Source organism: Carassius auratus, unplaced genomic scaffold, assembly GCF_003368295.1.
Source record: "Carassius auratus strain Wakin unplaced genomic scaffold, ASM336829v1 scaf_tig00012124, whole genome shotgun sequence".
Taxonomy (NCBI): Eukaryota; Metazoa; Chordata; class Actinopteri; order Cypriniformes; family Cyprinidae; genus Carassius; species Carassius auratus.
In genome coordinates, this window is record NW_020524263.1 from 15,201 (window position 1) to 32,210 (window position 17,010).

At 35.9% G+C, this 17,010-nt stretch overlaps 1 protein-coding gene across 1 annotated transcript; it reads left to right on the plus strand.

Moving 5' to 3' along the window:
• Positions 1–4,329: 4,329 nt before the first annotated feature.
• Positions 4,330–8,687, plus strand: LOC113073429 (SET and MYND domain-containing protein 4-like). Its single transcript, XM_026246298.1, has 10 exons — positions 4,330–4,550; positions 4,736–4,880; positions 5,771–5,860; positions 5,947–6,910; positions 7,012–7,272; positions 7,459–7,631; positions 7,710–7,845; positions 7,929–8,045; positions 8,219–8,342; positions 8,446–8,687. Exons 1-10 carry the CDS (start codon positions 4,417–4,419, stop codon positions 8,573–8,575), a joined length of 2,274 nt encoding a protein of 757 aa, XP_026102083.1. The 5' UTR covers positions 4,330–4,416; the 3' UTR covers positions 8,576–8,687.
• The last annotated feature ends 8,323 nt before the right edge of the window (positions 8,688–17,010 follow it).

Below are 17,010 nucleotides of genomic sequence, written 5' to 3' on the forward strand. Positions count from 1 at the left end.
CCAAAGCCTGTCAGTGGATGTGACACGCACACAGCAGCGGTCTCTCTCAGTTAAGGCGATCAGACGTGAGGGCATGGAAGGCTTCACACATGAAATCAACAGTTGTCTTCTCCGATTCTTGTCTAGATATCGTATAAACAATGTCGTTCCAAGAGTGGATATGAATGCTGTCTATGACTATAAATGAATGCTATAAACAGCTGCTCGATGCTTACATTTACATCACATCCGAGCACTTGCCAGACGCTTTCGTACAAAGTGGTTTACAATGCATTCAAAATATACAACAAAATGTTCCCTTGGAATCAAACCCATGGTATTAGTGTAGCAAACTGTGAATGCATAATCACTCAATTCCACATATACGCCCAAAAGAGGCTTATTCAGATTCACGAGAACAGCAGAACTAAAAGATACACTTTACAAATACTAAAGGTTTGTAAAAAATAGTTTATCTGTGTAAAATAAGCATACAAACAAATTTACAGCTTGAAAAAAGACAACAGCTTCAAAGTCTGCCTCAGACTATCATAATACGAAGGTAATTTCAACCTTATATTTCACAATTGCGACCTTATTTCTCAAAAATTATGATTGAACCACTAAAGTCACATGGATTATTTTAATGATGTCCTTACTACCTTTCTGGGCCTTGAACGTGGTAGTTGCATTGTTGTCTATGGAGGGTCAGAAAGCTCTCAGATTTTATAAAAAATATTTTAATTTGTTTTCCAAAGATGAATGAAGGTCTTGTGGGTTTGGAACGACATGGGGGTGAGTAATTAATTGACAATTTTGCAAAGGATTTATACTCCAAATAAACACCGTTCAACACTTTTTATTAATCATACAATCCCCAAAAAATAACAAAATAAAAACAAAAGATATCAAGCAGCATGGCTATTTTTATAATAAGGAGAAATGTTTATTGAGCATCAAATCAGTATATTATAATGATTTCCCAAAGATCATGTGATGACTGGCTTAATGGCTGGTGAAAATTCTGCATTTCATCACAGAAATAAATTACAATCTAATATACAGTATATTCTTACAGAAAAGAAAATTATCATTTTAAACTGCAATATTATTTTACAACTTTGAATGTTTCACAATGTGACTGTTAATCTTATTTTAAACGTCATCTCATAATTACCTGTTTGCATAATGAAAGATATCTAGATTTATAAAGGTCCAAAAGGACTTAAAGTTCCTTAATACAATGACACAACACTGTGTGTACCTACTGAAATGAAAAACAAATGTAAATGTTCCTCTGACCTCAGTGGGCCTTGAAGCTTAACTGAGCAAACTGGGTTTCACAACCCAGAAAATGAAATCAAACAGTCTGTTTGGACAGAACATGGATCAGAACTTCATTATCCCATGGCTGAACCAAATCTCACAAGACACGCACAATAAAAACACCCAACCCATGGTGTCTCGCTGGTGCATGTGGCTTTGTATGAGAAATGAGTGTGTACGAAAGGGAGAGAAAGAGATTTGACGCGTATTTTCATCTCCACACAACTAAAAATGTTTATTCAGCTGTTTAATGCATTATGGTACTTGGCTCTGATTAAAATGAGATTGTTCAAGCCCTAATTCTGTGCATACACCAACTAAAAGCCATTCGATTATGTGATAGTACAAAATTGTTGTGCTCTGCAGGGTGCTGTTCACATCTGTTCGCTGGTGTTATTACAGCAGGCATTGGAAAATTCATTGAGAACTGACTGGAAAAACTTAAATGATCCTTTATTGTTAGGGTCTCCATTTATATAATCTAATTTCTCAACACGTTAGAAGCCCTCCTGAGGCATGCAAATTAATAGTGGGTGCATATCCCAGTTGGATTAAGGGAACAAAGCAGACTACAATGCGATTGAGCATGCAAGTCAAAGTGTATCATTTGAAACTGGAAATCAATGACAGATGTGACAGTTTAAATCAAATCCGTCATCACAGAATGTTGCATGGCAGCTATACTGTGTTTTTAACTTTGTTCAGATAAATAATATAATAAACTATTGACTGATGCATTAAAGAGCGCATATATCCTGCTACAATAGCATCCGTGTATTTAGTTTTGTTTACATCAATGGTTCTCAACAAATTTGGCCCCAAACTCTGCAGTCTGAAGTAAATGTGATAAAGTAAAAGCTTTAACTGCAAATTAATTGTGAGAAACTTATTGAAACAACAAAATGACATGCATCAAAACCAGTGTAGTATGAACCAATTCTTTCTAGTAAAGAAAATAAAATAACAAATATAGCGCAATGAGTGTAGACCAATTCATAAACAAATGTCACTTGTGAAACTGATTCTTTTTAGGGAATCAGAAACATACAGTACAAGCAGTGTTGTAAAATTCACAAAGAAATGACTTTTATGAACTAGTTATTTCTAGCGAATCAGAAACATACAGTACAACCAGTGTAGTCCAATTCACACACATGATTATTATGAACTGGTTCTTTTTAGAGAATCAAAAACATACCCCTCGACCATTGTAGTCTGATGATTCATGAACTGCTTCTTTTTAAAGAAAGAAAGAAAAAAAACAAGCACAAGCAGTGTACTCATAAAACTCACAAATTCATATGTTAATTAGATAGCAATTGAACAGCAATTTCTTTGTATCAAGTTAAAAGGTTTGCTGTATAATTTACAGCAAGAGCTGAGAGTGAATTTAATTGAAATCTAAGAATTTGAAGTAAAATAAAAGAAGCAATAAAAATTGCATCATACACTAAACTTAAGAGTGAAGTTCATTTGTGAACTGACTTACATTTAGAAAAATGAAGTGATTACATGCAAATGAAGACTCATTAGACGAGCATTGTAAAATAAAGACAACTCTTTAGAAAGACGGTAAAACATCAGAAAGCACTACGCTCTTGGAAAACATTCCACCCACAGGCAACAACAAAGACAGTCACGTAAATACAAGATGCAAGAAGGGCCCTAGATCACAGGGTGCATTAACAGCCGCTGTTGAAACACAAATATGAAACAAACAGTAGAACTTAAAGCTCTTAAAGAGCAACATACACGTGCAGCATTATTCATATGCAGACACTTCATAAAGTGAAAGAAATTCGTAAAGAAAAGGAAACAGTTTTCATTTGAAATTAAGAATAATATAAATTATAAATCTGTCTTCTGGTAAGGGTGCCATATATACCACCAAGTTCGGTCCGAGCTGTATGACAAGAAAAAATAAGTAAGAAATGACCTCAGATGAAGAAAGCTGTAGTATTTTTTTTTATTATGGAAATTGTTACTTTCTCACAATTTTTGTATAGCAGTTCTCCTTTAGCAGATGCTGATTAATTTAATCAAAAATAAATAGCTCTTTCTTCGGAGTGCAATTTCTCACAGCAAACCAAACAACAGACAAATTAGCCTTGCAAATCCTGTAAATCCTTATTAAGGAGATTCAGACTTTTAATACAAATTCCTGGGACACTGATTAAACACTATATTTATAATAATGTCATGGACAAAATCACATTTTCAGTGGAGCATCTACATTAGACCTAATCAGAATTGTTTTATCTGTTGACAGAACTAACTCTCTAAACGATCCCTATTTCCCACTGGAGATACAGTAAAATCTCGGATGAAGTCTCTAGAGAGGGCTTGACCAAAAGAAGAGATATTAATGGAAAAAATGCACGGAGACAGCTGAGACACAGAGACGGTGCACTTTTCTAGTGGTTCATTTTCTTTATTTTTATTTTTTTAAAGGAGGATTGCAACGTGGAACAATATCGCCACCTACTTGGAACATGAATGTACCCTCAATCCGTAGCATAGCAGCAATCCAATAGCAGCTACGTGCAGAATTCTTAAAATATTAAAATATGTGCCTACAATTCTTTTTTTTAACATATATAATGAAATAAAGGAATCATATATATATATATATATATATATATATATATATATATATATATATATATATATATATATATATATATAAATTTTATTTTTAAATCTAAAAATATTAATGTACATTTTTTAAGTAACCATTTAATCTAAAAAATAATTTCATCACAAATGTAATTCACACGGAATTTAAAACATCTAACATAAAATTGCTTTCAAGAAGGGTGTCTGGAAAGGGCCTCAACAAAGTGTTGAATTTAAATAATCTAATAAATAAATTATTATTGATACATTAAAATAATCTAACTTTAACGTTACATTATTATTATTATTGCTGAAAATACATCTAAATTAAGACAAAAAGGTTAAAAGTTCGGGTTAAGTGCGAGTAGAGGACATGTATTTTGAAGATTGATAAAAGTTCCAACAGGAAGTCACTCTGCCGCAGCGAAATCCAAAGTGTTTGAACAGTTTCGTGCTTTTTATTTGTAGGGTACAGATTATTGACAGGATTTTTGAATGGATCTGCCCTGTCCAGAGTGGGTTCGACATGTCGAGCAGAAATGGACGGAACTGAAAACTGAAGAAACTGAGCGCTTCTGCCTTCTGACAGATATAGATGCCATATTCAACGAAGGGCTGTCATTAATATGGTTGGTGTGAAGCGGTTTATAAATGAACTTGAATTATGTTAGATAAAGTGATTAACAGTAAACAAAGTTTTTTCGTTGTGGCTGCACTAGTTACTGTAACGTTAGTTATTCAGTTAGAGTGTCGACAAAAATGCTTAAATATTAGCTTTACGTTTCTGAAGTTTTGTCATTTGTCCATATTTCAGCCCAGAAGATCTCAACACTTTATCCAGCACCTCTGAGAAGTACTCTGTAAAAAAGTCTCCTGAGAGGGCATCCGAATTTAGACAGCAGGGTAACCTCAGCTTCAAAGTCAAGGATTATACAACTGCAGCTCTGTATTATTCCAGGGTAAGAACGCGATCTTAACACGTGCTTCGTTCAATAATGCTTAAGAAAGGTAATGTGTGTACAGAGTTTACCTTTTGTCGTCTTATTTTGGCGTGGTTTTCTCTTATTGCTGCTTAACATGCTTAACTGCGTGTTCATTTCCACAAAAAGTTTCCACCTGCGCCATTGGTCTATTTCTGCATGTAGTCAAGAAAGCATAGCGCCAGTCTCTTAACCAATGACGTGAGTTTGGGGCGGGGTTATGTGCTTGTCTGACCAATAACATGTAGCGGGAGCAGTGAGAGACTGAGAATTTAGGAAACCTGTTTGTTAACAGTCTTTTTGCGATTCACTTGGCAAGTTTTCTTAAACCTGTTCGTTTCTAAGTACTATCAAGCGCAATGTCAATATTAATATATATTTTTTGAAGAATTATTTTTTTGCAATTGAAAATTATAGCTATTTTATAATTCGCTATTATGTAAAAAAACTAATTGGGATTTTGTATCGGAAATCTGCCTGTTCTTTCTAAATGCCCTAAGCATGTAAACTATTATTTGTTTTTAAAAAAATCAGGTAATTAAAATTGTGAGTGATTTACATTGATTTTTATTGCTTTGGTAAACAGATCAGCACACCGACCTAAAAATATGTATGCCTTTAATAAATGTCATAGTAATCATTCTGAAATCTGAATATAGACTTATGTTCAGTCGATGGCGATGCAAACCATTTTTTTGGAATCTGTTGAATTGAGGCACAATGACATATTGTGAATAAAGTTCATCACTGTGGTTCAACTTGTCTGCTGGTTTGAGCTCAGTGTTTGTGTTACACTAATAGTGGTTGGGGTTTCAAATGGTGTTCCTGTGAGCATAATATATTCCCCCTCTCTCTGTTTGATGTTTCAGGGTGTTTGCCATGCTGACAAGAATACAGAAGAGCTATCGTTGTGCTATGCTAACCGTTCTGCTGCCCTCTTTTACCAAGGCCTCTACAGAGTAAGAGTGTCTTATGCATCTTTGTTTAATGCACACCTGACCTGACTAATCTATATGAGTTTAAGTGATTATTTCCTTTTTTCCAGGAATGTCTTGAGGACATCCGGCGCTCTCTGGAGGCTGGTTACCCAAGCCACCTGCAAGATAAACTGAGAGCTAGACAGACCGCATGCCTGAACCAGCTTACAAAAATAGAAAAATCCAACCAGCCTACCACAAATCATCCAACATCACCATGGCAGAAAAGCAGAAACACTAACACTTGTATTTCACCTGGTGTGTCTGTTTACTTCAGCCCAGAGAAAGGTCGCCACATATTAACCACAGAAAATAAACCAGCTGGTGAGGTCGTTCTGGAGGACGAGGCTTTCTGCTGCGTGCTTATACCAGGAAACAAACTCAATACAATTATCAATAAGGCAGAAAAGACATTTAAAACTGAAGAGCGACACTGTCACCACTGCCTGAGCCAATCACTGAGCTTTGTGCCCTGTCCAAATTGTAGTTACGTTCGATATTGTGGAGAGAGCTGTCAAAAAGATGCTTGGGAGTGCTGGCACCAGTGGGAGTGCCCAATTGGAGCAGATCTGCTGGCCATTGGGGTTTTAGGTCATCTTGCACTAAGAGTGGCCCTGAAAGCTGGACAAAACCAGGTTAAAAGGGTGAAAAAAAGCACTTTACAAGAAGACCATGTGACATGTAGTTCTTATAAAAGTGATTTGCCAGTCAAGTTGAATCTTGGAGATCCCTGTAGAGAAAGTTCAGACCACACAGACTGCTATCATGGCAACTCGTACACAGGCATCTACAGCCTTTTACCACATGTGTCACGTCACTCACCCTGCTCACGCTTTTTACTGGCAGTCTCCATGGCGGTGCTTTATATGAGACTGCAACATGGACCCCCACCAGACTTGTGGGCATCTTGTAAGGATGAAGGAGAAAGTGGAACATGGCAGCCTGAGATGAGCATGCTGGGAGCCACGGCTCTGAGACACCTGATGCAGCTCAGATGTAATGCTCAAGCAGTCACTGCTGTTATGGTCCAAGGTTCGACGGAGCTCTCACGCTTAAACACAAACTGCAAATTTAATACATTTCACCTTGGAATTTTAATGATTGTTGATCATTTTTTCCCTCAATTCTTACAGAAGAAAGTGGCATGGCTGTTCAGTCCAGTAGTGAAATCCGCATTGCCACAGCAATTTTTCCTGTTCTCAGCCTGCTTAACCACTCCTGCAGTCCGAACACAAGCATCTCTTTCACCACAGGCTGTCAAACTGACGTGCTCAGTCAGTTTGGATGTTCTGAAGGTCACACTGACCATCCCAAGACCTCTCAAAGTGGTGTGACAGTCACTGTACGTGCTTCAAAAGATCTTATTCCAGGACAGGAGATTCTGCACTGTTATGGTATTATGTGATCTTGGAAAATTTCTGTTTTTGTTTGGTTGGGGACTCGTCTCGGAACATTTGAAATATATATATATATATATATATATATATATATATATATATATATATATATATATATATATATATATATATAATAATAATAATTTTAAGATTTTTTTTTTTTTTTTATGTCATTCTACACAGGTCCTCACTGTAGCAGAATGGAGGTGAAGGAGCGTCAGCACCTCCTGCTGGAGCAGTACTATTTCCACTGTAACTGTCAAGCCTGTCGGAGAGACCTAACAGAAGGAAGCCAGAATGCAAAAGAAAACGCAGCACCAGGGCTGAAGTGTTTAAAATGTGGAAAGCCTCTTTGGGTAAACATTTGCAGAAAAGCTCAAATGATTATTTAGTTGGTTCATTGTGTGTATCTTGATTTATGCTGTACGTTTCAGTCCCTTATGGATAAGTACATGTGCTCTGGGCCGATGTGTGGTCATCAGATCACCAGTGCTGATGTGCAAAACAAACTGAAGGGATTACAGTGTCTCCTGGATGAAGCCTTTCGTCTCATTGAGCGAGACAGATTTGGTACCTCCTCATTATTAATCACTTTCTGTTTTGTGTATGTACTAAATATCCATGAATATACAAAAAGTTTCTATGTTTTGCAGACGAGGCCCTCAAAATCCTAATATCAGATGCTTCTCAGACAAATAGCATCCTAACAGAGACTCACCCTCTCCAAGGAGAGCTAGCAGATGCAACAGCTCGTGTGTATGCCACCAAAGGTCAGAATAACAGCCTGATATGTCACACTATCAGAAAAAAATTGCATCTATGACTATGTAAACTACATAAAGTTTGTATAGCAATGCTACATTGATTTTGTATAATGTAATAAGTAACATCTAAATCCATGCAAGGAAAAGGTATAGTAAGATTATTTTTATTTCTCTAACAGGTGAATGGAAACTGGCTGCATCCAATCTAAAGCGTAGCATTGTTGCCATTCAGGCTCAATTCGGAGAGGACAGCATTGAGCTGGGACAGCAGCTTTTTAAACTAGCACAACTGCATTTTAATGGGTAAGAGCTCAATATATCAAACTCTAACTGATGAGACCTCTTATACTTAGTTTATTATCAAAAACAGTTCAACTCACCCCAGCATCACTTTTTCCTTTGACAGCGGAGACTGTGAGGCAGCTCTCTCCGTGATTCCCAGGGCCCATAAGCTCCTCTCTCTCCACTGTGGCCCTCACTGTGAAGAACTACAGGAACTGCAGAAAATGGAGTGTTGTCTGCAAGGAATGCTGTGAAATAACAGCTAAAAGCTGAATTGTAATTTAATCAAACGTTATAAATTCAACGCCTGTTTTATAGATGTACTGTATGTGCAATAGTATTAAAAGTCATGAATTAGCCATGTGATGTTGTAGTGGGCTCAGCTATTATTGCTTACTTAAAAAGAAAATTTGATATTTAATAAGAAAATAAAAACTATACATAATACATATTTTTTATATAATTATAATTTATATAATATATTTTTAAATTATATAAAAATAAATATTAAATAACTAATACAATTTACAAAAGAAAGACTATAAATTAAAATATACAATTAAATTAATTAAGATAGTGTTGAACCCAGTGAAAACATTGGTGTGGCCAGTAAAAATAATTTATTAATCTGTCTTTATTATCTGTAGCACAAATGATGCAGGGTAAATTTAAACATGCACTTGGATTTAGAGGTTGTTCAAATCCCTTAAATAAGTGTGAGCAACAATAATAGTAAGCCTGATTTCAGTACCTTTGATACCTCTAGATGGCGGACTTCAACAACAATGAGAATACAACCATGCATATGAGAAATAGTGCATGGCACAAACAGTCTTAATGCATCCCTTTTAGGTTATGTTTGTACTACATATTCCACTTTAGCCTGTTTTTTGGCATTATTAAAGGCTACTTGTAATTCATACTGTACCACTGCATCATACTATCCCTCAAGAAGCATTAAAAAGAAAAAGTAGAATCCTGCACTCTTGCATATTTAATGTGCTTCAGTACATAAACAACAGCAGGAGAACCTCTTAAAACGCATTTAGTTCAATATAAAGCTGTCGGCCTATGCAGTAGGATCCCTTTGAGTCAGATGTATTACAAGTAAACCAAACACACACTAACAAAACAAAATGGCTGTATATCTTAAGAACAATGATTGTGAATGAGATATTAGACTAACAGATACATCTTCTCCCACTTTCACTCATCTCTGTATGCTGGTTCAATAATCCAGTAAAAGCCATTGACACCTTTGACATTTTATGTTGTTAATGGACTCTCACAATACTAGAGTGTAGCCCATGGGATGATATCTGTGCCCGCATGAAATCAAACCAACTTCTCTGTACTTCTTCAAAAAGAACGACAACTGTTAAAGGGGAATCCAAGCCAGCGGATTTAGCAGTTTTATCACTCTTGCAACCACTGGCCTGTTTGAGGTTTTTGGATATGCTGTTTATTCTAGTGTTTGATTTGAGCCTCTAGTCAAGGTTCTTGTGTCGGTAAATCTGTTTAACAGTCAGGGGATAATGTGATTATATATCTCAGGAGAGCAGGCACTATGTGTGTGTTTGTTTGTGTTTGTGTGTGTGCGTGTCCTCATGTTGACATTCAGGGCTGTACAGGCTCACAACAGGCAGATAATCAGCATGGCTGGATATGTGACCTCCATGTAAGAAATAACTTTTTATGCTTAAGGGCATGTTCATGATATTTTTATGGAATGAGATTAACATTTAATACCTTGAGAGATTAATCATAAACTTTAAGGGTTTATTTGAAGTGGCTTATCAATACAGCAAATACAAATAATCAAATACTGCTGTGATTCGTGGGGAAAGATATATATATATATATATATATATATATATATATATATATATATATGTAAATCAAGTTTATTTGTCAGTGACAACAGTACAATTTTATCGGATCTATTAATTTAATATTTTAAAATGCAGTTTATACAGACAATAACTTGAGAAAGCATAACCACAATATGAACTATAATTAATTATTTGCTATAAATGTAATATTAAAAATTGCCATTTTTGCAGACAATTACTTAATGCTAGGGTTATTTAGCAATGTTTTGGGGGCTTAAGTAAAAAATGTCAAGGTGATGTAAAGGTCCTGAGATAAAGAAAAGGCCTGTGTTCCCATTCTGTGAAGATACACTAATTTGTCATGTGTGTCACATCTTGTCTAAATGTATACATAGCATTTGGCATTACAGGGTATATGGCTGACCTGAGCAGATTAACTCATGCATCTCTCACTCTTTTGATTGCAGTGCAGGGGCAGAAATGCCCACCTGACTTTATATCAGGTGGGTTTATCCATCTCCTCAGGCATTTGTATTTATCCTGACACTGTCTACATGTATTAAAGCCCAGCTGAGCAGGGCACAGTGTGTCCCAGCATGCGATGCTTACTGCGCAAGTCAAAACGTAGATGAATTAAACAGCAAAAGAGCATCTACAGCAGCCCCAATCATATCTGGACAGCTAAGCCACACTTAAAAATTTATGAATTAGATGGCAAAATATAAAGCCAAGTGGATATAAATGAAAACTCAAAAACTAAAACTCACTTTCTAAACTTTTTTGCACTGATAAATGTAATAATAATTAACTTTTCAGTGCTGATTGTTGGGAGGAAATTGCCCCAGTGACTTTTAAATAGTACTTTTATTTTGTTTGTTTTATTATTTACTTCTTTTTTTTCTGTATAGATTTTATGAGGAATTTTCCCCAACAATTTTTAACATGGTAATGTGTTAAATGGACCCGAATCCTGCACGTAGCTATTGGATTGCTTTCAGTCTCAGATGCCTCAGAGGGCATTTCCACTTAGTCTTTTATTTATCGGATAGCTATCTGATCAGTAAAAATGCATGAAGCAATCAAGCATGTATACTATTTAGTTTAACAACCACAGTGTCCAGATAAACAGATTTTTTTTTATTTTCTGAATTTTGTATTATGTGTGTGTGTGTGTGTGTAATTAAAATTTTAATAATCTATTTATGACCTATTTTGGTTAAAAAGTATACTTTAAATTCTTTGAAAAAACCTCTTGGTTTGATATTTTGTTGACTAATGCATTACAATTTCAAACAATTTAAGATTGCTTAAGTGTTGAAATACTTTTTGGGGCCACTGTACGGCCATAAATGCTTCTTATGCTTCTGTTAATAATGAAAAGCCATCTATCAGATCATTGGCACTTCCTGCTGCATGTCTGGCCTGCATTCGTGTTTGTGAGCACATCACAGCCTGCAGAGCCGTTTGGCCAATTTTCCACAGCTGGTTTCCACCACGTAATTCCATCAGGTAACCAGACCTGATTATGTGAACTGTCTGCATGCAGGTTTTATGATATACAGACTCATGAAAGAGTCGATCTCATTGGCTGAGAGGAACCTCTCATTCTGACTGATAGTGGAGCTGTGTGAGAGCTGTGCGTTGTCAGATTTATGTGTGTAAGAGTGTGGGTTTTGCTGATGTCAGTGTCTCAAACTGTCGGCAGAGCTACTGGGGAGATGAGTGAGCTGTCCCACCAAGCACAACACTCGGCTGTCAATCAAAGCCAAGGTCATGACAGGCAGGCAGCGAGAGTGAGAGAAGCAGTCAAAGAGCTATCGCCATCCCAACATATATTTCATAGGAGAACTGACTTGAGAAAACAGGACCAAACTATTATGATGCTTGCAAATAGCTTACAGAACCCTGATGAATCATGTATAGAGTATATCCGAAATTCTGTCATCATTTACTTACCTTCATGTTGTTACAAAGCTGCATGACATTTCGTCATTTCGTCATTTCGGAGTTTGAAAGTCTTAGTTCCCATTCACTGTCATTATATTGGAAAGGAATGTACCATGTTCCATCTTTTGTGTTCTGCTGTAGAAAAAATAAATCATATATGAAATGCATGATAACAAATCTTATTTTGGGGTGAACTGTTACTTTAAGCAAGTGTCCATTTATGCTGACTTAACAGCTATCGAATGACAGGCTGTATATATTGCAATCAATAACCATGACCATAATGCATCAGCTGAGGTTTCTGTATCCGGACCTGCAGTGCCTTGGTCATTGGAAGCATTGACATATCTGTTGACATCCATCCCTGCAACTGAGAGGAAGAAAGATTAATATTTGCTGATGTACGAGCAGACAGAGAGGAATTAGATTACATAGCAATGATATCGAATATATGCGTGTGTATACACTTTTGGTAAAAAGAATGGGATAATTAGGAATAATCAAGAATAATCAATCTGCTCAAGAAATATTTATTTTTATTATCTGATTAAATGCTGAATGCAGTTGATGCTTAATATTTTTGTGTAAACCATGACATAATACCATTTTAAAGTTAAGACTGAAAAATAAATGAATAAATAACTGTATTTGCATTAAACTGATCAAAAGGTGTATATTGTCACAAAATATTTATTTTTCAACTTTCTATTTAGCAAAGATCCATAAAAAAGTATCATGATTTCCAGAAAAAGTTAAGCTGCCAAAAATAGATTTCAACATTGATAATAAGAACTATTATTAATATTATTAATAATTGAGCAGCAAGTGACCATATTAGAATGATTTCTGAAGGATCGTTTGACACTACAGACTGGAGTAATGATGCTGAAAATTCAGCTTTGCCATCATTGGAATAAACTGCATTTTAAAATAAACCAGTTCTTTTCAACTGTTATAATATTTCAAAATATTACTTTTTACATTTTTTAGTAACAAATACATGTCAATAATAAATATTTTAAAAGCAGTTATAGGATATAATGACATGAAGAGGTGCTAAATGTTTTTTTTTTTTTTTGCTCAGTGACACATAATGGCTGATAAAGCAGTTTTAATCTCCTCTCCATGTGCATAATAAAGTCTTCATTACTCTCCTTACAAGAGTCATTATTTTAAATTATGAGCCAAACTAACTAATTGAAGGGTCTCAGGGCCATTAAACTTTAAACAAGCTACATTTTTACCAGCATAATGGGAGGGTGCTAGTTTGAGAAGAGATAAGCTTAATAAGCTTGATCTATCTATCTATCTATCTATCTATATATCTATCTATCTATCAAACAATGAGACACTGCTCATATTTATATGTCCAGATTAAATGCAGTGCTCTCCATCTCTATATAGTACATTGAGCTATTTTAACCAACTCCCTGGGCAAGAGACTAGGTCAGCAGAAAAGAATGAGAGAGAGAATTAGAGAGGGGAAACTGAGTCAAGTTTATTTGAAAGGTGATGTAATTTCAGCTGCAGTTTTCTAAAATTGGAAGTTGAGGAAGGACAAAGCAAATCCTCGGAATACCATGTGCAGTCAACGGGAAAGATCTAACAGAAACACGGGCAACATAAAGTTCTCTTTCTCTCTCGCTCTCTCTCTCGCTCTCTCTCTCTCAGTGATAATGGACATTTTACCTTTATTTAGGGTTCTCAAAGGCAGAAGTCGTCATAGTTGGGTAAATTAATAAAATATAATTTTGCTTCAGTAGCAAAAGAAAAAAAAGTAACACAGCATTCTTATGACTTCACAAAAGAGGTAAAAATATCAAGAAATTGTCAAAATTGCCGCAACGCTGTCAACCATTGTATTACAAACACTCATGCAGTATTAAAGTTTTCAATAATTTAATGGCAAGCTGATAAAATACAAAGTATCATTTATTAAACTTACATTAAGTGTATTAAAAATTAAAACACTTTTTTTTTACTTGATTAAATGATGTTAATAACCATTAAAAAAAAGTGTCATAACAGTCTGTGAAAAGTGTCCATTGTTTTAAGCAATATGGCCAATTTCATTATATATTTCAGTTATTTGTCTTCAAGAGATCAATATAGTTTGATTACATAATCACTTCCTGTGCACAGTTGGTGTATATAAGATATCTTGTCTTAATCTGTTTTCTGTTGAACAGATGTATTTTTATTCAGCTATAGTCCCTGAAGCTCTATGTGATGGACGAGGACATTCTTCCCTGAGCAAACGCTTGAGTTCTACACAGCCACACCATAAATAATTGAATTTGTGCACAGATGCTGCCCAGGCCACACATCAGTCCCACCAAGGTCACTCCCAGCTGTGATAAGCGAGCACCACTGTTGATTTCAGCATCCAGGGAAATAAAAAAGAGAAACACAATATTTTTAGCATTTTTCCTAACCGGTTTTCAGGATTAAATGATAAAAAAGAATCTGCTGTTTCTCTCAGTAGTACTTGCATTAATGCAAACACAAACCGTGTCCCAAATGAGGCACTATACACTATGCACTAATACACTTTTTACTTATGCACTATGCACTCAACCATGTAGTGTTTGAATTCTATAAGGTTATTTTCTCATTAATAATCAGAGTTTAATAGCCCCATCCCCTTCGCAATGTTACTAAAGCTGCGGAGAGATAATTACATGAATTGTGAAACATTCCACACTCAATTTTTTTATTTTTTTATTTTTATTAAAGTGCATTATCCGGGTATTTAAAGTGCACTTTTCTTTTTGGAATTTTCAGTGTGAGGTGAACACTACCATTTGTCTTACAAAATGTTATAGAATAGTGCATAAGTACATGATTTGGGATGCATCTACAGTCAGCCTTTAGAAAAATAGTAAATTGACAAAAAAATTATACATTTATAAATAAATGAACTGCTGTGGGCAGGTTATGGGGGATTAAATTTGGTGAAGTATTATATACGTATTACATGAGTTTACCTGCCCATTTCATGAGTTAACCCTTGCTGGAGGGTTGCCGGAAAAATTGTCACTGGGATGGTGCAATTACTTATTCATTATATATAATATTTGCGAAATGAAATTTAGTACTTTCTTACTAATTTAGGATATTGGTTGCAGCAATAGTGATTGTTTTGCTCTAGCACTTCACACTTTCTTATAAAATATGTTGCATTTTAAGTATCATATATCATATCATAATAATCCCTGACCCATACAACTATTTGCTCAATTCTGTGATGGAAGAAAATGCAAAAATGTCAAAGATTTCTGCTTTATTTATGCACTCCTTTGCAAACTATTACTTTGACATTTGACTGCTTTTGTTGTTTTTACAAGTGTATTAAAGATGATACACTTAAAAAAAAAAACTTCATATTTTGTATAAACAAAATGAGATTGAAAGTTTTAACTATATATTTGAATTCATTTACTCATATTAGGCCTATGATGCAAATTATATATATATATACACATACACACACACAGACACACACACACACATTTACAAGAGGTGTGTCATGGTGATTCCAGAAATCTAGTTTGTTTAAATATAAATTTAGCTTGTTAAAACCACTTAAAATGAAAAAGTTTCTATAGGGAAGTAAATCCACAACAGTTCTGCTGCTTTTCTATCTTGTCCATCAGCTGAGTGAGAAGCATCAGGGCAATGTACGCTGTTGTCATAGGTGTCGATGTGAATTTAGAAGCCATTTATGTCAGAGGTTGAATGAGATCCATTATAAGATGGCCATGTTGGAACACGCAACTAGATGATAGCGAGCCATGCTGCCCGTCTGGATGCGGCTTGCTCCGTTACAACTGTGGATGACTAATTAATGCCTCTTTGACAGGTGACACCGTTTTATAAGTATCTGTTACTCTCCAGCCAATAGGCTGGTATAATGCATCCAGAGTGACCAAGCAAAGATGGAATCCACCTCCATTATTAATTCACATGGCTCAGGAGTAGTGTTTAAGTAGTGTGTCTCTCTGCACTCCTGCAGTGTTCTGCTGGCCCCGGGGCCATGCTTCAAAGACCCGGCTTGATTACAGCCTCATGGGCCTTCGTCTTGCTGTAGACGGGTGGAGAAGAGGAACAGAGAAGGAATCCTTTTGAATTTTTATGACTTGGAAAGTGATTAGGAGGTTTTTAGTCCGTCTTGGGGAAGGGAGATACATGACACTATGAATGATGAGATTGATCGGTGTGATGATTGATTTTACATTAAAAAAAAATCCATATGCAAAAGACAAGAAGATTGTGTGTCTAATTCTCACTTCAGTTAATAGGTACGCTTGATGTATAAGATTCAACGACCTTGAGGGTGAAGCAAAAGGACACATGATCACCGTTCAGCGTGAGATATAAAGGACCTTGTTGCCCTTTTGATTGATGAGGAACGTGTACCTGCGTTGGTGCTTTGTCAGGGCAGAGCCGTTTTTCACACAGACAGCCGATTTAAGTTTACGTGGTGGTGCGTGATGAATGAAAAACCTCCTGCTGAAGGTACAGCCATGCGTGTGTGCCAGAATAGCGTGTGTGGCCGAGTCCTTCAACTCCTTACCCTTTGCTTAGAGGCAGCTCTGAAGGACACAAGCAATGGGAGGGACAGAATGAACAGCATTTACACACAAATCCTTGCCTTTTGGGACATAAGTGGGCCCTTGATGTGAAGCCAATGGGAGAGCATTGTAAACACATGAGCTTTAATCTCCACTGACACATCGCTTCTGTAGGTCACTTTCACTGCTGATACTTTCTGCATGTAAACTTTTCAAGCCTCCAGAGACATTTCTAGAAACTGGTTGACAGATTTGTGACAAGTCTTACAAGTAAGCTGGAAACTTACCAGGCTTATCTATATCCTCAGAAAAACCTGTCAAAATCTAGCTCATGAA